The sequence below is a fragment of the Cyclopterus lumpus genome, chromosome 6 (assembly GCF_009769545.1).
Source record: "Cyclopterus lumpus isolate fCycLum1 chromosome 6, fCycLum1.pri, whole genome shotgun sequence".
NCBI classification, from domain to species: Eukaryota; Metazoa; Chordata; class Actinopteri; order Perciformes; family Cyclopteridae; genus Cyclopterus; species Cyclopterus lumpus.
Genome location: NC_046971.1, coordinates 11,656,819 through 11,673,755, shown reverse-complemented (window position 1 = coordinate 11,673,755; position 16,937 = coordinate 11,656,819). Strand labels below are relative to the sequence as shown.

Sequence of the window (16,937 nt, the reverse complement as noted above, 5' to 3'; positions counted from 1 at the left end):
AAAGGTCACACACACCATCTAATTTAAATAAATGGAAAACAAAAACGTGTATCGAAAGCTTTCCATTTGCTTAAAGACAGTTGGTCACTTCCAAAGACGTGAGCTTATCTCACTACACAGTGGGCTGTTGTGGTTGAGATATTTCCATGGGAACTAGTGGCCAAAGGAGGGAGGGAGGATCCTGTTCACGCAGCACAGGGGGCGGGTGTTACATCCACTGGTTTTCTGCTTCATTTAAACTGTCTTCATCTCTCAAACAGCCACAGATGTGCTGGTCCTGACAAGAGAGAACCTCCATCTGCTGTCAAGAGAGCCTCACAGATTTCTCACAACAGCCTACCAGCTGGAGCCATCAGTCCATCCCGTTCAGGACAACCTGGTGGATTTTCCATACCTTCATAAAAAGGTAAGATAGATATTATGACATGATTTTCTTTGATATCCTTTGTTGTGTTTCAGAAGAAAATGCCATAACTTACAAGCACATGTTGTTCAGCTTACAGAGTTTCCTAATCTCTACCAGAGGACCCATGTGGGTGGTGGAGAAGATCCGCGTGACAGTGGAGAGATCTAACCTGCTTAACCCATCAGCAGAACTCTGCATCAAAATAGGTGATATCATGTTTGGAGAAAAAGGCGAAAAACCCAAAAGGATTTCCCTCTGTCCTAATGTCATCACCCCCGACAATATCCCAGAGTTCTGCATCCCCCCAACACTTCCATCCCTGCAGGAGTTGAAGAACACGGATCAGAGCCGAGCTGCTCGCGTCATCAAGGCGTCTCCCTGTGAGAGGGCGAGCCCTGCAATAGAGGTGACACATTATGAGCCCATGAACCCACACATTATCCAGGTGGAGAGTGTGGATGAGAGCTCATATGATGGCTGCAGTGATGAGGAGACCACCAATGCGGATCCTCATAGCCAGGCTGCCTTGTCCCTTCCGCACATGGCCAAAGCTCAGACCTGCTATGGCTTTTGCACCTTACTGGAGAGCCCCCACACCAGGAGAAAGGAGTCGCTCTTCCACTCCGATCCTGGCTCCTCTCCCCTGCTGCTGCCAAGGAGTCGATCCAGCGTGTGCTCCAAAGTCTCTCCCTCCACCTCCACCTCTCCTTCCTCATTCAGCCTGAACAGCCTGACCTCCAGGCTTTCCCCGAGAGGATACACTCTGAACTGGCAGGCCACTCTGGACAGCGATACGACTTCCTCGACTGAATCCTCTCCTTTCAGCTCGCCACTGCTGACCAGGTGCCCTGCCAAGTCTTCCCTCTTCAAAGCACTGAGCCATGAACTGCTGTTGTCAAGGAGCATGAGGAAGGCAATGATATCCAGGAACAATTCCCTGTCCACAGATGAAGGCAGCTCCACAGACAATAGCCCCAATGTCATGAGGAGGGCATCGGATGGGTCAGCTGAAGGCCTGCCGAGCAGCTACAGCCTTGCGCCACCCAACATCTTCCCCATGGACTTGACTCTGCACAGAGAGAGAGTAATGAAGGAAAGAATGGCACCCATTGGAAAAGACGGCAGCCTGAGACTCTCAGCAGAGTATTGCCCGGATAACCAAAGACTACGGGTTCGGCTGATCAGTGCGGAAGGCCTCTATCCACTCTCTGTGGACCCCAAGATTATCAACTGCAGCGTCAGCCTCTCTCTGGTGCCCGGAAAGGTCCAGAAGCAGCGCAGCACAGTCATCAGAAAGAGCCGTCATCCCATCTTCAATGAGGATTTCTTCTTTGATAGTATCTCAGAGGAAGACATCAGCCAGCGCTCCCTACGCTTTAAAGTGGTGAACAAAATGTCCACCATGAAAAGAGACTATCTCCTGGGTGACTGTGATTTGCCTCTCTCTAGCATTGTGACATCAGAAACCTAAGTACTTCCTTAACTTTTAATTTATGTGTTGAATTATTTATTTTCATTTTTGTATTGTAAAACAGGATTTCTATGATTAAATTATGGAAAACACTGAGGTTGTTTGTCTTTAATACATTTCAAAATTAGACTATGATAACAAGTTTCATTGTAACATGTATTATTTAATATCAGTTCACCCAGTTTTGTCCATATCCAATGTCAAGATTTAATGATCAGGATGAACTTAATTTTTGGAAAAACAAATGCACCACTAATGAATATTTAATCCCAACTTTATAATTGCTTAAAAACAAACTATAAATACTCTGTATATATAAATGACAATACAATCATTTATAGCCATGAGACTACTGCCATCTCATATTTCTCCTCAGCCTGTTGTTCGCTTTGTGACCTTTCCAATGATTAAAAATATCACTAGAAACCTGAGATGGGAGTGTTCACCGTTGAGTATGTATCATTTTAATCAGTGCACAAAATAAGTTATATCTGCCTCCCTCCCCCTGTGATACAGAACTTACTCTATTAACTCTAAAAACTTAAGCTGTTAGAGAAACTTAGTCGACAGGTAAAATAAATAAATAAATATATATATATATATAATTATTTGTAATTAGATTATCATACAAGGCCAGGTTCTTGTTACCCGGTTTAAATATTAATCAGTAACACCTTTTTTTTCCTTTTTGATAGTCAATCATTTAGGTGACTAGACTTTTAATAATAATAATAATAATGTTTACAAAACATTTAAATTAGGCATTACAAAATACTACCTTTAGCTCTCAATGAAAATATCAGTAAGGCCTAGAATTAGAAAATAATCTAGGCAGCAAAACGGCTCAATAAAAAGAATTCAACTGTGTATGAACTCAAACAGCCATTTCTGATTCAGAAAACTACAGAAAAAAACATTCTCTATGTTAAAAACTAAAAAACAACAACTCTCTATGCAATATACATACATGTTTACTCAACTGAACAGAGCAGGAGCCCTTAATGTAGACTCCAGGCGCGCATATCCTGCTGTTTTCAGCAATAAAGATCGGCTTAAAAGCACTGGCTGCCACTATAGATCCTAGTTAAAGATTAATAGATTTCTCAGGGCTCAGAAAAGCTCTCATAGGGGACGGACAACTGCTGGTTGCAAAACATATAGTAATGTGAGGAGATACATAGAAGCATATATTTATGCCAAAGCTATGATAATCGCCTGCAGGGAGATTGTTTCTGAATGCTTAATGTCTGTAATGATGCACGCTTTAGAATGCAAATATTTTACTAAATTTTACAATTTGGATCACGCCACTGAAAAAAAAGCCTTTTGAATTACGGATTCAGTGTAGCCACAAAGACCTGAAATCCCTTCTCAATTGTTTCAATGGAAATAGGGGTTTTGTGTTTGTACACTGAGGCCTAACACACACACACACACCTTTATGTAATACATATCTCATTTCTGCTAAAGAAACATATGAACATCCCACACAGACAACTTATTTTTTTTAAATACCTCTCTGAAAAGGATGCGTTTCCACATCCTGTGAGGAGGCTGATACTGTTGGACACTTTTGTATTGAGTGTTGACTCAGCTGTGAAATACCTTGTAATAAATGAGAATTACCCATGATTCCCATTGCTGATAGGATTGGGAAGGGATTTCCACAGATCTATCTTCATTCAAATGAGCAGAAGCGTTGGTTTTATATAGCACATTGGTTACAGCCGCATTAGGGCCTTGATCCAAGCCGGTGTCGTCCATACAATAACGTTAGCCAGCGAAAGCATCAAATAACTGCTTGTCAGCAATTCATATTCCTAATTCATATTCCTACTTCCCAAAAAAACATGCAGTGCATCTTCAGTGTTGAAGTCATGCTGTAACGCTGTACATTCAACCAATACAAGTATTCCACTTTATAAAAGGGCCTTTCCCTTCATAATTAATAAGTTAATTAAGTCTTAATTAAAAGTCTCACTGATCTGTTTCAGCATTGCAATAAGTAATTTGTATTGTCAGTTTGATTAGAACGCTGTGATATTATATTTTATTTAATATATAATACATTTCATATTTAATATTTGCCATTGAAATAAAATAAAAAACATACAACACTGAGAAATGGAACTATAAGATTGTGGCTGTGTAAAGAATGTGTAGTGTGTTGTGCACTCACTACTGATTACTAAAAGTGATTTCATATCATCTGTGGGAAACATCTGTCTCCGTCAAAGCTGTGCATCATAAATGCAAATGCTCAACAAGAAGTGCACTGGCTTAATCTCAAGTGTCTGAAAACAGTTGCCTAGTTACCTTCATTCACCAGGATGACTTTCACAATTTTAAAAGTAATGAGCTGGAATTGGCAACAACCACATTTAGAAATGTTGTGGTATACCTGAATATGTTAAACTGTATGTCCTACTTCTATTCAGCTTTGTATTATCAGTAAAAGCTGTATTGGGTGTTCTCTGCTTTTTTTGAATTGGTAAAAGAAAATGTTTTCCTACCAAGAAATGCGAGCTACCCCTTCCCCTACCATATCTCACTTGCCCGTTTCCAGCTTCCAGTGAAAATGGGTCTGTTCAAAGTAACCAGTTTCCTGATCTCATTTTCTGTTATACCAGGCCCCTATTCTGTGCCAAAACATATAACATGCACCATAAAATGTTACTGTAAACATGTTTAGTCACCAGTAGGTCCTTTACCCCGCCTTCTAATGTTCTCAGGGTAACGACTGCTTTGAGAACTGGACTGACGTAGGCTGGTGGACCTCCTTTTTCCATTTCTTATCCATCTCAATCAAATGTCCTGTGAAAATGACCTTCAAATGTTTGTATTGCATAAGCTCCAAGTTCAGGCCAATGTATGCTGACGTCTAACACTGGTAAGAAACTTCTTTTGATAAGGAACGAGGTTGAGCTCATTGACTGCAGATGGCCATTAAAAGAGACTGTTTTGTCTTCTAAATGTTGGAGAATACTGAACACATGGTCACATTTACTTAACACAATTAAGATACATCCTTTCAAAAAGACAGATTTGATCTTCGGTTGCAATATTAAACAACTTCAATCAAATTACCTGATTAAAGAGGTCAAAATATTCCATGATGTCATTAGTGATGCTGTGAGTGATTTGTTTCAGGGTCATGACATCGCTGTTTTATGCCCCCACTCTTCAAATTGGTAAACACCGCTTTAAATCTTCGGCTTTGCACCCGATTAGAGGAAGTCATGAGCAGGCTATGCGTTGTATTCTAGCTGCGTCATTAGGCTGCGTTAAGGACACGTCATGCAAGATGAAACCAGACACGACTGAAACAGACACACACACTGCCAATGCTGGATGATGCTCACTAGAGTCTGCAGTATTTAATTAAGGTAAGTTGAAAGTAAATTTTAACAACTTTTTTTCGCCTACATTTACTGAATGACACAGTACTTGGTGCCGAGACGATACATAGACCAAAAAAAATAAGGGACTTTATGGTCCCATTACTCAGAATATTTGATTTGACTAAAAATATCCCACCTTATTGACATTTCCAGGGACCATTCGGTCATTCAATCTGCCACTGTCTAGTCAGTTACAATGTCTATTTAACAATAGCACAAAAATCAACCTGACGTAATCACCTAACATATTGTTATCTGTATAGAAATTTCCAGTTACGATAAGGCCGTGAGCAAACCATGCCGTATCTGCACGTAGCAGACTCATCACTTAGCCTGTGCACCTGCCCTGGGTTACACCACCCACTCAATCACCTCAGGCACTGCATGGAGCCGAGTCCAAGCGTGACCTGTTCAGCACATAACAACCAACCATACTGTAGGTTGGACTTCCTCGCATCTGATCAGACTTATATAAACAGAACACAGGTGTTTGAACTCGTTCAACCCTGCTCTGTTTCACAACGTAGTTGCTTAGACTCCACATGAAGGTTAAGCAATCACCCACAGGTCACGAGCATGGCGGTTTGATCATTGGGACAGTACGTCAGTAAAAAGGTGGAGGCTAATAATAACTCATCATGAGGCCATGTGTAACACACCAGTGATTAGTCAGATCGCACTTGTGAACAGGCACGTGACGAGGGGGTGGTTAAATGCATGAGTACAATCGAGACGGGGTTTGCACAATATCGCCTGAATAGCCATTAAGCCGTTCAGCAAACAGTCTGCCATAAAACAGGTCATGTGACAGGTGGGGTGGACTCAGGGATAGTTGGATTTGTTTGGTTAATGCTAACTGTAGACCATATTAACACAATTATGGTGATTCAATAAACAAAAATGTAAGAGAAAGAAAAAACTAGTTTATTTTACAATTATTTTTAAAGCTCAATTGTGTTAACATGATGACGAGCATCTTTGAACTCAAACTGTGCATGATCTGGCACTGTGCACAGAAAGACAGCACTGTCTTCCTGTCTGCCTCTCTGTGTTATTACCTCTTGCAATAGCGCCTTTCACTCCCATGGCAACGAGGCCCAGCTCCGAGGGAAACCATGGAGATCCTGCCTTTCATGTGTGAGATGCTTTTATTTCGAACATAAATTGATAGAGGCTGTCCCTGTCTGTTTGATTCGGATGCATCTCGGCTTCAGTCACGCTGCTGCTTGCATCCAAAGCCAGCTGTCAATAGATCCTTCCTGTGCATCTGAAATGATGTGGGAGGAAAAGTCTGGATTATGCTTTGTGGATACAGCGCCGTTCTGAGACAAACATGCACGTATATAATATAATTAGGTGGATGGAGCATGTTTAAAATTAAGTTAATAATAATAATAATAATAATAATAATAATAATAATAAGTGTCAAGACGTGTTATTATTTAATTAAATGGGGACTTAATTAATCCCTAAATCTGATATCTGTTTAATGATTTTTTTCATATGGATGAAATCTCAGTTAGGATCAAAGCTCTTTGCATTGTGCGATGGTTATTAGCCAGTATATTCTGTGTGCCCGGTCGACCCACAGTCTGGTGCTTGATTAGTTTCCCTGAGAGGGAGAGGCGTTGAGACACATTTAGGTCTGTCTGTGTCATTTTAACTGTCCTACTTTGTCTGATCCACTTACACAACCAACATCCAAACCACAGAGGGGCCTCACAGTCCCGATTACCTTGACTTTGCTTGTCCTTGTCTTTGAGATATTATAAAAGTTGTGGACTGTAGAGCAAATTGTTTATTTGCGGAGAGTCGATTTATGATCTCATCCTTTATCATTTGTCAACGTAATTATAATATTTTAGGGGAGAAATCCAATGTCACGGTAATTCCACAAACACCAAATTCATTGAATTGCCATTTTCATTATAATGAACTAAGGAGAGAGAGTCTCATATATCACAAATGCTGGCTCTTCTGCTTGCTTTTTAAATAACCAACAGATCTGAAGAGCAAAAAGATTTCTACAGCTCATATTTTATCAAAACTATTATGCAACCCAAACCTGTGTATGGCGATTTATTAATATTTATACATGTTGGGAGGATTTCAGTAATGAGAAGGGGGAGAAACATGTCTTACATTAGTGTCCATTTCATGAAAATGCCTGAACTACTAGGCTATATGGTCAGATGCTCTTCGTGGGATTTGAAGCCCTCTGACTTGGAAAATCAATTCACACCGGTAGATGGACATACTGTATCATCATATGACTCATAAAACGTCTGTAAACATAACAATGCATCAGGTACGACAGATAACAAATGGTCAACCGCCTCTAGTCACGTTATTTAACTGAGGGTAAACATGGAAGCTAGGTGATGGGTCTTTGTTTGCCAACTTGGTTTATTGGGCAACCGACTGATACAGACACGGGTACATTGCAGGGTCATTTTGTAGGTGCTTTACAACCTGTGACATTGAGGGAAGAGTTTGTCTCAAAGACTGCCAAGTTAAACCATGAAACAATCATGCTTCAAGCTCAGAGACTGCACTTTTAAGTTAGCATAAGCCTAATTTTCCATGGTAGACAATGTCAGATAATATAACAGCTACAATAAATCTGATGCGGGAAGAATCGGCTGCTTTTGAAGCGCCGACACTGCTTTAATAAATGTCTCAACTTTGGTTGTAAGCGCAAGGTGTTGCTTCAGTTGTTGATGTTAAGACTGCACAGACTGAAGTGTCTCGGGGCGGGTTGTACAATTGACAGCTGAGAACTTGGGTACCGCTTTTCTACCACAATCAAAGTTCTGTTTCAATTAGGTATCTTTGAATATGTACTTGTGTCGCAGAGTGTCAGAATGATGTCTTGCACCAAGGGAGTAATACAATTACAACACCTTAATCCTCTATATACTGTATTACACAACTAAAATATTTTTTTGCAAAATAGATATTCCATTTTGGAAAATAAACTTCTACTCCTGCCTACAGTCTCAATGTGTTAATTGCATCCACATGTTATTACCCATACATGTTCTCTCTATAAATCTACCTCAGATCTCTTTGTCAAACAGTGATGGATGGTATGCAAGGAGTTTCACTTTTCATCTCTGGAGGAGCACTTGATATAAGTGCTGTCAAAAGTGTGCAACCCTCATAAAGCACACACAGGTGAGCAGTTTGTCTGATAACAAGGTAGTTTGCATGAACTCTGTGCCCTGTGAAAGATGTGAGAAAGCTAAAAGGATGGTGGTTGGTTTAACCATCACGTTAACCATGGCGTTGACCTCGAACGCTTCCGGTTAATATGGTCGTCGGGCAGGGAGTCTCGCGAGAGTGTTTTGCAAGTTTTCGCAAATTGTCGGTTACCTTTTTGCTAGCCGTGACTTAGCTTGTATGCTAGCTCCACGGTAAAGTTAATTTAGCAAATGCGCAAATTAACTTTAGCTGCTTCTGCTGAATCAAGCAGCATTTTACTCGGAAGCTTCCCCGTTAGCAATTCAAACTTGTAGACATACTTTTTGTAAGAATAATGTGCTTTGGCCTGACATTCCCGGACCAGTTGAAATGGACACTTTGAGACCAAGGAGGAGTTGACCTCAACTTACCTTTTGGGAGGGCTGGACCGTGCTAACTCTTCTCCGCAGATGCCACTGCGTCACTTGACTAAGGTAAGTTAGGTCAAGCAGTAGCTTGTTGAGTATCTGGGGTCCTTCGCTGTGGCCAGTGGGTGTTTTGACGTTTGGCTATATGAGGACGCTCGTGCTGCTGGTTGCCTTATTGATCCGCTCGCGTTTGTTAACCGCCCATTTATGTGGCGACGTTTGTGTGAAATATCTGCTTGTTGTTCAGCTTGGTCGTCTCGTTTCATTGTTTCAATGCATTATGATGCGTTTGGGTTCTTGAGTAATGTAATGCTCGAATATAGCCATCTCACGATTGACCATAACGGGTTGTTGCTGTGGGTGTTTTGTGATATTTTATGTAATATTTTATGATGACTGTTGTCTTGCACAAAGCCCGTTTATGTTTCTGTAATATCGGCTTTGTGGTAAACTTTTTTCTTTTGTCCTACATAGGTCAGCTACTGCATTTCCGTTTACACTTTCATCTCAATCTTTTATTTATTTTGTGTCACTTTGCGGTACTCTTCTCCATTTCGAAACAAAATGAACTAAAGTTGCAAGATGTGCTTCTGTGATTCATTAATTGGTAAATAATCCACACAATAGCAGGTCATCTCTGTATTTAATGTCTCTGTTGTGCTGAGCCTGTTGGACATTGTTGTTGTTAGTCACCTAATTACAAATCCATGCCACATGAGTTTTTTATTGTAGTCTGATTTAAAGTTCTTAATTTTGAGGTGTTATGTATTTTGACTGATCTTTGTAATACTTGTTATTATGTGAAAAACCTGATCTGGGTGAGTATAAGTGTTTGTTAAGGATACATAATCATTTTAAAAGGTTACCTATACTTGTATTGTTTTTACAACATTCTTATTGGTAACTTTAGAGATGTTTGATTGTTGTGAAATACATAACAGTGATTTGGGACTCCAAAGCAGCTGTGACTGTAGACCGAGTTAGGACAACAAAGCCTCCATGCCAAATCACTTCCCACACCACTGTATGTCTGTGAAGTGTTGGATAATTATTTGCTTCATTTGCTGCCTATTGTTTCAATGGAAAAAAGTGTTATTATTAGCAATGCAGACGTGCTTAAAGCTAAGTAAATTACTAATTTGTCTCTCTGATCAAAACCTTAATTTGTGAATTATTGTTCCTGGTTTGTCTTGGACAGATGATGCTGCATGTTTTCCACAGCTGGGCATCCTTTGCTTCATGCAGCGAGTTGAAAGCAAGAGTTTCAAAGGCTACAAAGCTCAGATCTCAGCAGGGCACATGTTTCTCACATGTTCGCTGCATGTGTCTGTGCACATGTCAGTGCTACAGTTCAGGGAGAGGCTAAGTGTGTGTGTGTGTGTGTGTGTGTGTGTGTGTGTGTGTGTGTGTGTGTGTGTTTGTGTGCAATCCATATTAATGCATGCACAACTTTGTCTTTATACTGTGCCTTCCCTGGGCTCCAAGTTGTGGGGAAATCCTCACTTTTGTGAACACACACATTTTGGAGTAAAACAAAACGTAAAAGGCAGTTACTAGTGTGATTACTTTAACATAGAGGTTGATGCATATTGTTGTAATGGATCATCTTAAATAAAGCAAATCAAACTACACAGATTAACTTAACTCTGAAGCTAACAAAATATATTAACAAATCTCTCCTTTCACTTCCTTATGAATTCCTGGAATAATCCAAACATAATTTTAAAGTGACACTCACCATTACTTTCATTGGATGAAATGACCATTGTCCATGGCAGCAGGTCATCATATCAGTTATTGCTAATTAGGGTTACATTTGTTAATACAAATATGAAACTTGTCTGTTGTAAAGGGCTGTACTGTTCTGATTTTTGCATTTGGCCCAAATAAAACTGTATGGCGTTGTAAATCTCCTAATTTCTTAGAATTGTCCACATACAAATATCATGCATTGTGGTGACGCCATTTTTTAACATCAACACTTGTTGCTGCATCAACAAAAAGAGATTTGGATGAAACACATCAAATAGACTATTATGGACAGAAATCATGTGTCAGTGACCTAGCTAAGAGATAGTGTCAACATCAGCATTATTAATTCCCAAACTCTTTGATTGGCTAAAATAAAGATCAGATTAGTGCTGGGAGGTATACATATTCATCCAGTATACTAATTGTCATATTCTATCCACTCCTGACTGTAGAATAAGTCACCATAAACATGTATAAAGGCCCAGTCATGAATCAAACAAACAGACTGTGATATACTGGGAAACCGCCAGATTCTTGATAAAATACTGTGATACAGATTTTTGGTCATACTGCCCAGCACAAGATCAGATGTTGTCTAATATAAGTCAAACCTCTAGTTGTCCTTGTGTGATGGGGATATCATTTTATTCAACTTTAGTGTGTCTTGCTTTTGGTAAAGATGGTCCTTAATGAAAGCTTGACATAGTTCAATACTGAATACATCCTTCTTGTGTTCGATTGGTCATGTTCAGCCAATACACACCCACAGCCACCTCTTCATTCTCCCAGGCTCATATACACATTGTCACAGTTTCCATGTCCGGTTTTAGTGGAGTCAGAGTATGGCCTTAGGCACCTAACTTCTTCTAAAAGGAAATTACCTGCATCTTTGCCACATTAGTATGGGCCTGCATACACTTGAACACACTTCCTTTTAGTCCAAGAAAATCTTTATGTAAAGTTTTTGGCTCGGAATAGCAAATATCCACCAACTTGGCTCAGAATGTGACATTTGACAAGTACCAATCAAATAGTAGAATATGATGTTTGGGGTGTCACAATTCTCTAAATCCACAATGCAATAGGACTTGCGATTTTAAGATCTCGATTTAGTTTGATTTTTGTTTAAAATACAAAAAATCAGCACTGTCATTTATGTAATTTATATCTTTTGATGCTGGTGTACGATTTTATTATTTCAATCCTAAATATAATTTCAGCATATTTTTATCCATGTATTTATTTGTTACATTTTGGTTTACAAATTTGAGAATGCAATGTTTAAAAGCCTGATGTTGCCTTAAACACAAAGAGGCAAACAGCTTATCAATTAAACACTGATCGGATAGGATAGATACTCAATGTTGTCCAATAACCAAAGCCCAGGTATTGCTGCAAAAGTCAAATCGGTGCATTGAAATGTACTGTTTTATTTGGTATTGTCACTTTAGGTGAAGCATTGTAACACTGCTGTGAAAACCAGTACAATGTCGATAGCAACTAGTTTGCACGTCAGCAGCAGCTTGATGTGTGCCGCCATCTGCTGGTGATTCTACCTCAACTCAGTCTGAACCAAAACCAATTTGTCTTTGTTGAATTGCTAGTACACCAGGCACATGTAATGGGGTTTTAAATGTCCTCTCACTGCCCACCAAATATATTTTTAAAAAAAACTAACTAAACTAATTTCTCTCCGGTAGACTTGTTTTATTTCCATGACACATAACCGACCCCAAGTACAGCCACGTCTGCTCCAGGACTCACACATTTTCTACTCATACACACAGACGGTAATGGACATGTACCAAATTACACAATACACCAACCACTAGAGATCTCTTTATTGAGGTGTGCAAACAAATGAAAGAAAATGAGGAATGCATGACTCTGTTGATTTATGCTATCCACCTCAAATATCTCTTTATTCTGGCTGACAGCAATTATTTACAAGTGTTTACTCAACAACATGAAGTATGGTCTCTGCAAAGAGACACTTGTTTACACCCAATCACAGGGACTGGGCTCATGAATGTTAAGATACACAGTGTGAGACCCTTTCTCTCACCATGCTATTTTTAGTAGACACCAATGCCTTCCGGCAAAAATCACATGAATATGGATAGTGTGCTCTGCTGTACAGAGTATTTTGCAGCATGAGAGCAATGATTCAGACAGACAGCCTGCACGTACTCTGTGTGTGTTCAATAAATACTGGACCAGTGCTTGAGTATCATTAGGCTTTCTAGGAATACAAACACATAGATTATTAGAATAGATTATTGGACTCCTAATATGTCTTTTAAAGTGCTGTTTCATGAAAATATTAAGTGTAAAACACATGATTTATTTCATACTTTTACAGCATATTATTGAAATAATGTTGTGTGACATTGCTTTAAAAATAACAATTGATTCTTGGTGGTTTAGGTTACTGGTTTTATTGTGTCAACGATTATAAACTCAAGTACATATTTTATTATATGAAAATCACATTTAGTATCACAAAAGACAACAGAAGGTTCCTCAATTGGCTCCATATTAAGGTTTTGCTGCTTGGTGCAATATTTGTATCCTCTAAAGCACATCATTCTTGTGAGCAAAAATAGCATCACCACAAAATAAAAGTTAAAGATTAATGATGCCGAAATCTACTGTTAAAAAAGAAAAGACTGTAAGTAATTCTTAAACATAGCAAATATGCATAAAACATTGATTGACTTTTACGACAAAACACTACCACATAATTTTGTGTTTGAATTTTGAGAGCTTATTTTCTACGCAATTATTCATTATTTGTCAAAATTGAGTGCTTGACTTTTTACTTTGCACCGGTCCTAAATGTATCTGGTTTACTTTCCATCACTCTTGTGCCAACTAACGTGGTCTAGCTTCCTGTCCTTGACCTCAGCATAGTTTGCAAGTCAATATTATTCAAAGACTGTCTATGGTTATGCCTTTTTAAATAGGCCAATTTGGGCTTGTAGCACATGCATCTTGGAAGACAGGTTTATTTTGGTGTAACTCAATTTTTCTCTTGTCTCCTTGGCCATCGGGATATATCCTTGAGAAAGAGGCCAGAGGCATCTGTACTTTTCTAAACATCTAAACTGAGGTCTGCAAAAAAAAAACCCCACAGTGTCTACTTTAGTAGATCACAGGTCCTGCAAGCTTAGCAATGTCCAGCAGAGAGTGTCCTGACTCTGTTTAACACTGGATTGCTTAGCACCAACCACTGGCTGAAACTAGCAAGGCACATCCTACATTTCACAAGTTAGAAGATCAAATATATGTAGTGAAAGTCTATGTGGGATTTGTATTATGAGCATATATGTTGATATGCTGCAAGTAACTGTTGTGTTATTTATTTTCACACCTAGAGCACATGTATGCTCAGGTGAATTCAGTATTCACTTAGCACATCTAAATGATTCATTTGTCATGCAGTTTCAAAGCCCAAGGCTATGGTAATTCGTTTTGCCAAAACATTTTTAAAGAAATCAGTATCATGGCTCCGCTAGTTAATAGCATTGACTTCACCCAGGGAACACTAAAGTGTCTCCTAAAGCCTCGACGCTCTTCTCTTCTCACCCTCCTCTCTCCTCATCCAGCATTCCTACTTCTTATCTCCTTTATTCTTATCTGCCTTGTTCTCTTCAACTGTCCTCTCCCCACGGAGTGGTCTTGTTCTCCTTACTTGCAGATGATTGTTTGGAGGGCTGGAGCTGATGCAAAGTGACGTGTCTCCCCATCACAGGAGCGGAGCTGAGGCTGGGCCTCACTTCCCCCGCACTGGGCTGTTTTTGTTCGCCGCAGCTCATGCGGATAATTTGCCGGGATGCGGTGGAGGGCTGTCACAAGGACTTGGCTCAAGGGGTGTGGGAAAATAGCAGAAGCATCTTCTATGCTCAAACCCTGCCTTAATGATGAGCATTAAATATGAACATCTTCTTTGTGTAAGCGATGCATTAGGCGCACTACATGTCTCTCCCCTTGCTTTTTCTCTCTTTTGGTCCCTTCTTTCCCTCCCTGATTCTATGCAGCCTTGTCTGGAGTCTTGTTTGAGAATCACTTGAATAATCCGACCGACAAGCAGCCTTTAGGTCATAGCATCTCCGTTCAGAAAATATTCTCAATTCTTTGTGAAAGCACAGCGCAAACACGGCTCTGTGCGACTGAGCTAATGTTACTCTATAAATTCAACTGAAAGACCAGGGTGACAACAGTGGCTTTGTCGTGGCACCCTTTAAAACCATTCTCTTTATCTCTTCAAGGGCTTTAATTTTGATGGCCCAATGTATTGTATTATACGGTAACTCTGTCGTGTTTTTCGCGACCACATCCAACCATTCTTTCTATTAGCACTGCTACCATATAGTAGAACAAGACCAAATAATACATTAACAGGCAGAAAGCTCCTTCATACCTTACTGATCAGTGACAGCGGTCCCAGTTCGGTTGAACAAGTCTATGTAGAATTGTTACAATGACGGTTACAGATAAAGTGATCTCAGGGAACTAAGGAAGAAAACGCACCACCCTCCCTTAAAATAAACCTCCCTGGGTAGTAAAGCAAAGGACAGAGTGACATTGTGAATGCTAACATCTGTGCAGAACCTTGCTTTACCAAATGCCCCAACCCCAAGTTTGAGCAGATTCTACCGTCATCCTCCAAGGAGCAGCCATTTTGGAAGGCTCTCCCGGCACAGATGTTGCATATTAAAATGTAGGGCTGTTTTAGCAGAGGAAATGCTGTGGAGGGGAGGGGCTGCTCCTCTGTGGGCCTCACCTGTGCCTTCATCCGAGAAGCCAATCCAAGTGAGGGTACTGTCTAACCAACCAAAAACAAAGTGACATTCAAGATAAAGTCACCCTGCCGCCTCTTTGACCCTGGCAGGCTGAGGATGTGGACAAATTATTTCACACATGAACATACCTTATACAACGGACACATTTGCCTCGCATGCTAATTTCAACAAAAATAATTGCTGTTTACCATACAGGTGCACTGATATACCGTCACCATTTGTGTTGCTGCAGCCTACATGAGGAGTAATGCCTGTATTAGTCAACGAAAAAGAATCCGCGCGCTGACCCTGTCTGACCGGTGCGTCAACAGACAATGAACATTTGCCCCACAACATCTCTCATAATAAAACAAATATTGTCCACAAGATGGAGATAGTCACCAGTTTAATGCTGAGTTCCTACCTGGCTCCACATGAAACAGACAGAGGGGGGAGAGCCTGAGTGAGAAAGACACAGAGGGGGGAGAGAGCGAGAGAGAGCGAGAGAGATGCACTACATGGCTGTGTGTGACAGATTGTGTTTGCATGAGGCAGTATGTGATGCCTGTATAATGTTTGAGTGCGTCTCTTTATTTATGTGTACAGTGTCCTGAGCATGTGTGTGTGTGTGTGTGTGTGTGTGTGTGTGTGTATGTTGGTGTTTTTGTGCAGCGCTCTCTGGCTGAGGGGCTGAGAGGGCACAGTGTGGTAACAAAGGTTGTGAGTGGTCCCTGAGCTTATTGGCCGAGGTCCCAGGGGCCCAGAGCAGAGGAGAGGTCAAAGCAGGTCGGCTGTCCTGTGTGTTGCTGGGCCCCGCGGCCCGCTGTGTGCAGGGTAGGGTTCAGGTGTGCGTCGACCTCTTGCTCCAGCGGGCTGTAAGTAAAGAGCCGGGGTTCTGCTGCTCCTATCCAGGAGGCAAGCTGCAGTTGCAGGAGGCCTGACCTGGACCGAGAGAGGCCTTTTCCCACCTTTACCTCCACCTTTTAGAGCCTGTGGAGGGATCACAAAATCCAAAGTCACCACCAAACCTCCACATCGAAAAACAAACCACTAAATGAATGGCAGTGCTTGTAAAAATCTAACACTAATACTAAAGGTAACCAGATATGGGTGATATAAGTTGAATATATTTGAAATGTTTTACGTAGCAATTTTGGTTGAAAACGAATTATCAAGCAAACATGATCTGGTTTCAATCTCTTTTCTCTGTTTATGTTGTATTTGTTTTTTAATCATTAATCAATATATCAAATAATAATGTACACATTCACTGACAAATAAACCAAATAGACTTCTTTCATAGGTCTGCTGTATCACTGGATTGGAATCACTGGATTCATTTAAACTGGATACCAATAGAAACAATTGGTCTGTTGTTGCAGCATGAAGTGCAGAACATTTTCCTGCGTTATACTACTTATACTCTATGCTAGTCATACTATGTTGAAAATAGAGGACCCATTTAATAATGTAAGGGAGACTGAATGTCAAAAATACCAATCAAATTTATTC

General features: G+C 40.3%; 1 protein-coding gene across 1 annotated transcript; it reads left to right on the top strand.

The window, feature by feature from the left end:
• The first annotated feature begins 231 nt into the window (after positions 1-231).
• Positions 232-1,930, top strand: c2cd4a (C2 calcium dependent domain containing 4A). Its single transcript, XM_034534111.1, has 2 exons — positions 232-406; positions 497-1,930. The coding sequence occupies exon 2, from the start codon at positions 531-533 to the stop codon at positions 1,875-1,877; it is 1,347 nt and encodes a 448-aa protein (XP_034390002.1). The 5' UTR covers positions 232-406; positions 497-530; the 3' UTR covers positions 1,878-1,930.
• The last annotated feature ends 15,007 nt before the right edge of the window (positions 1,931-16,937 follow it).

What these genes read in the sequence shown, in the direction of transcription:
- c2cd4a (XM_034534111.1), top strand. Translation starts at nt 531, where the DNA reads ATGTGGGTGGTGGAGAAGATCCGCGTGACAGTGGAGAGATCTAACCTG.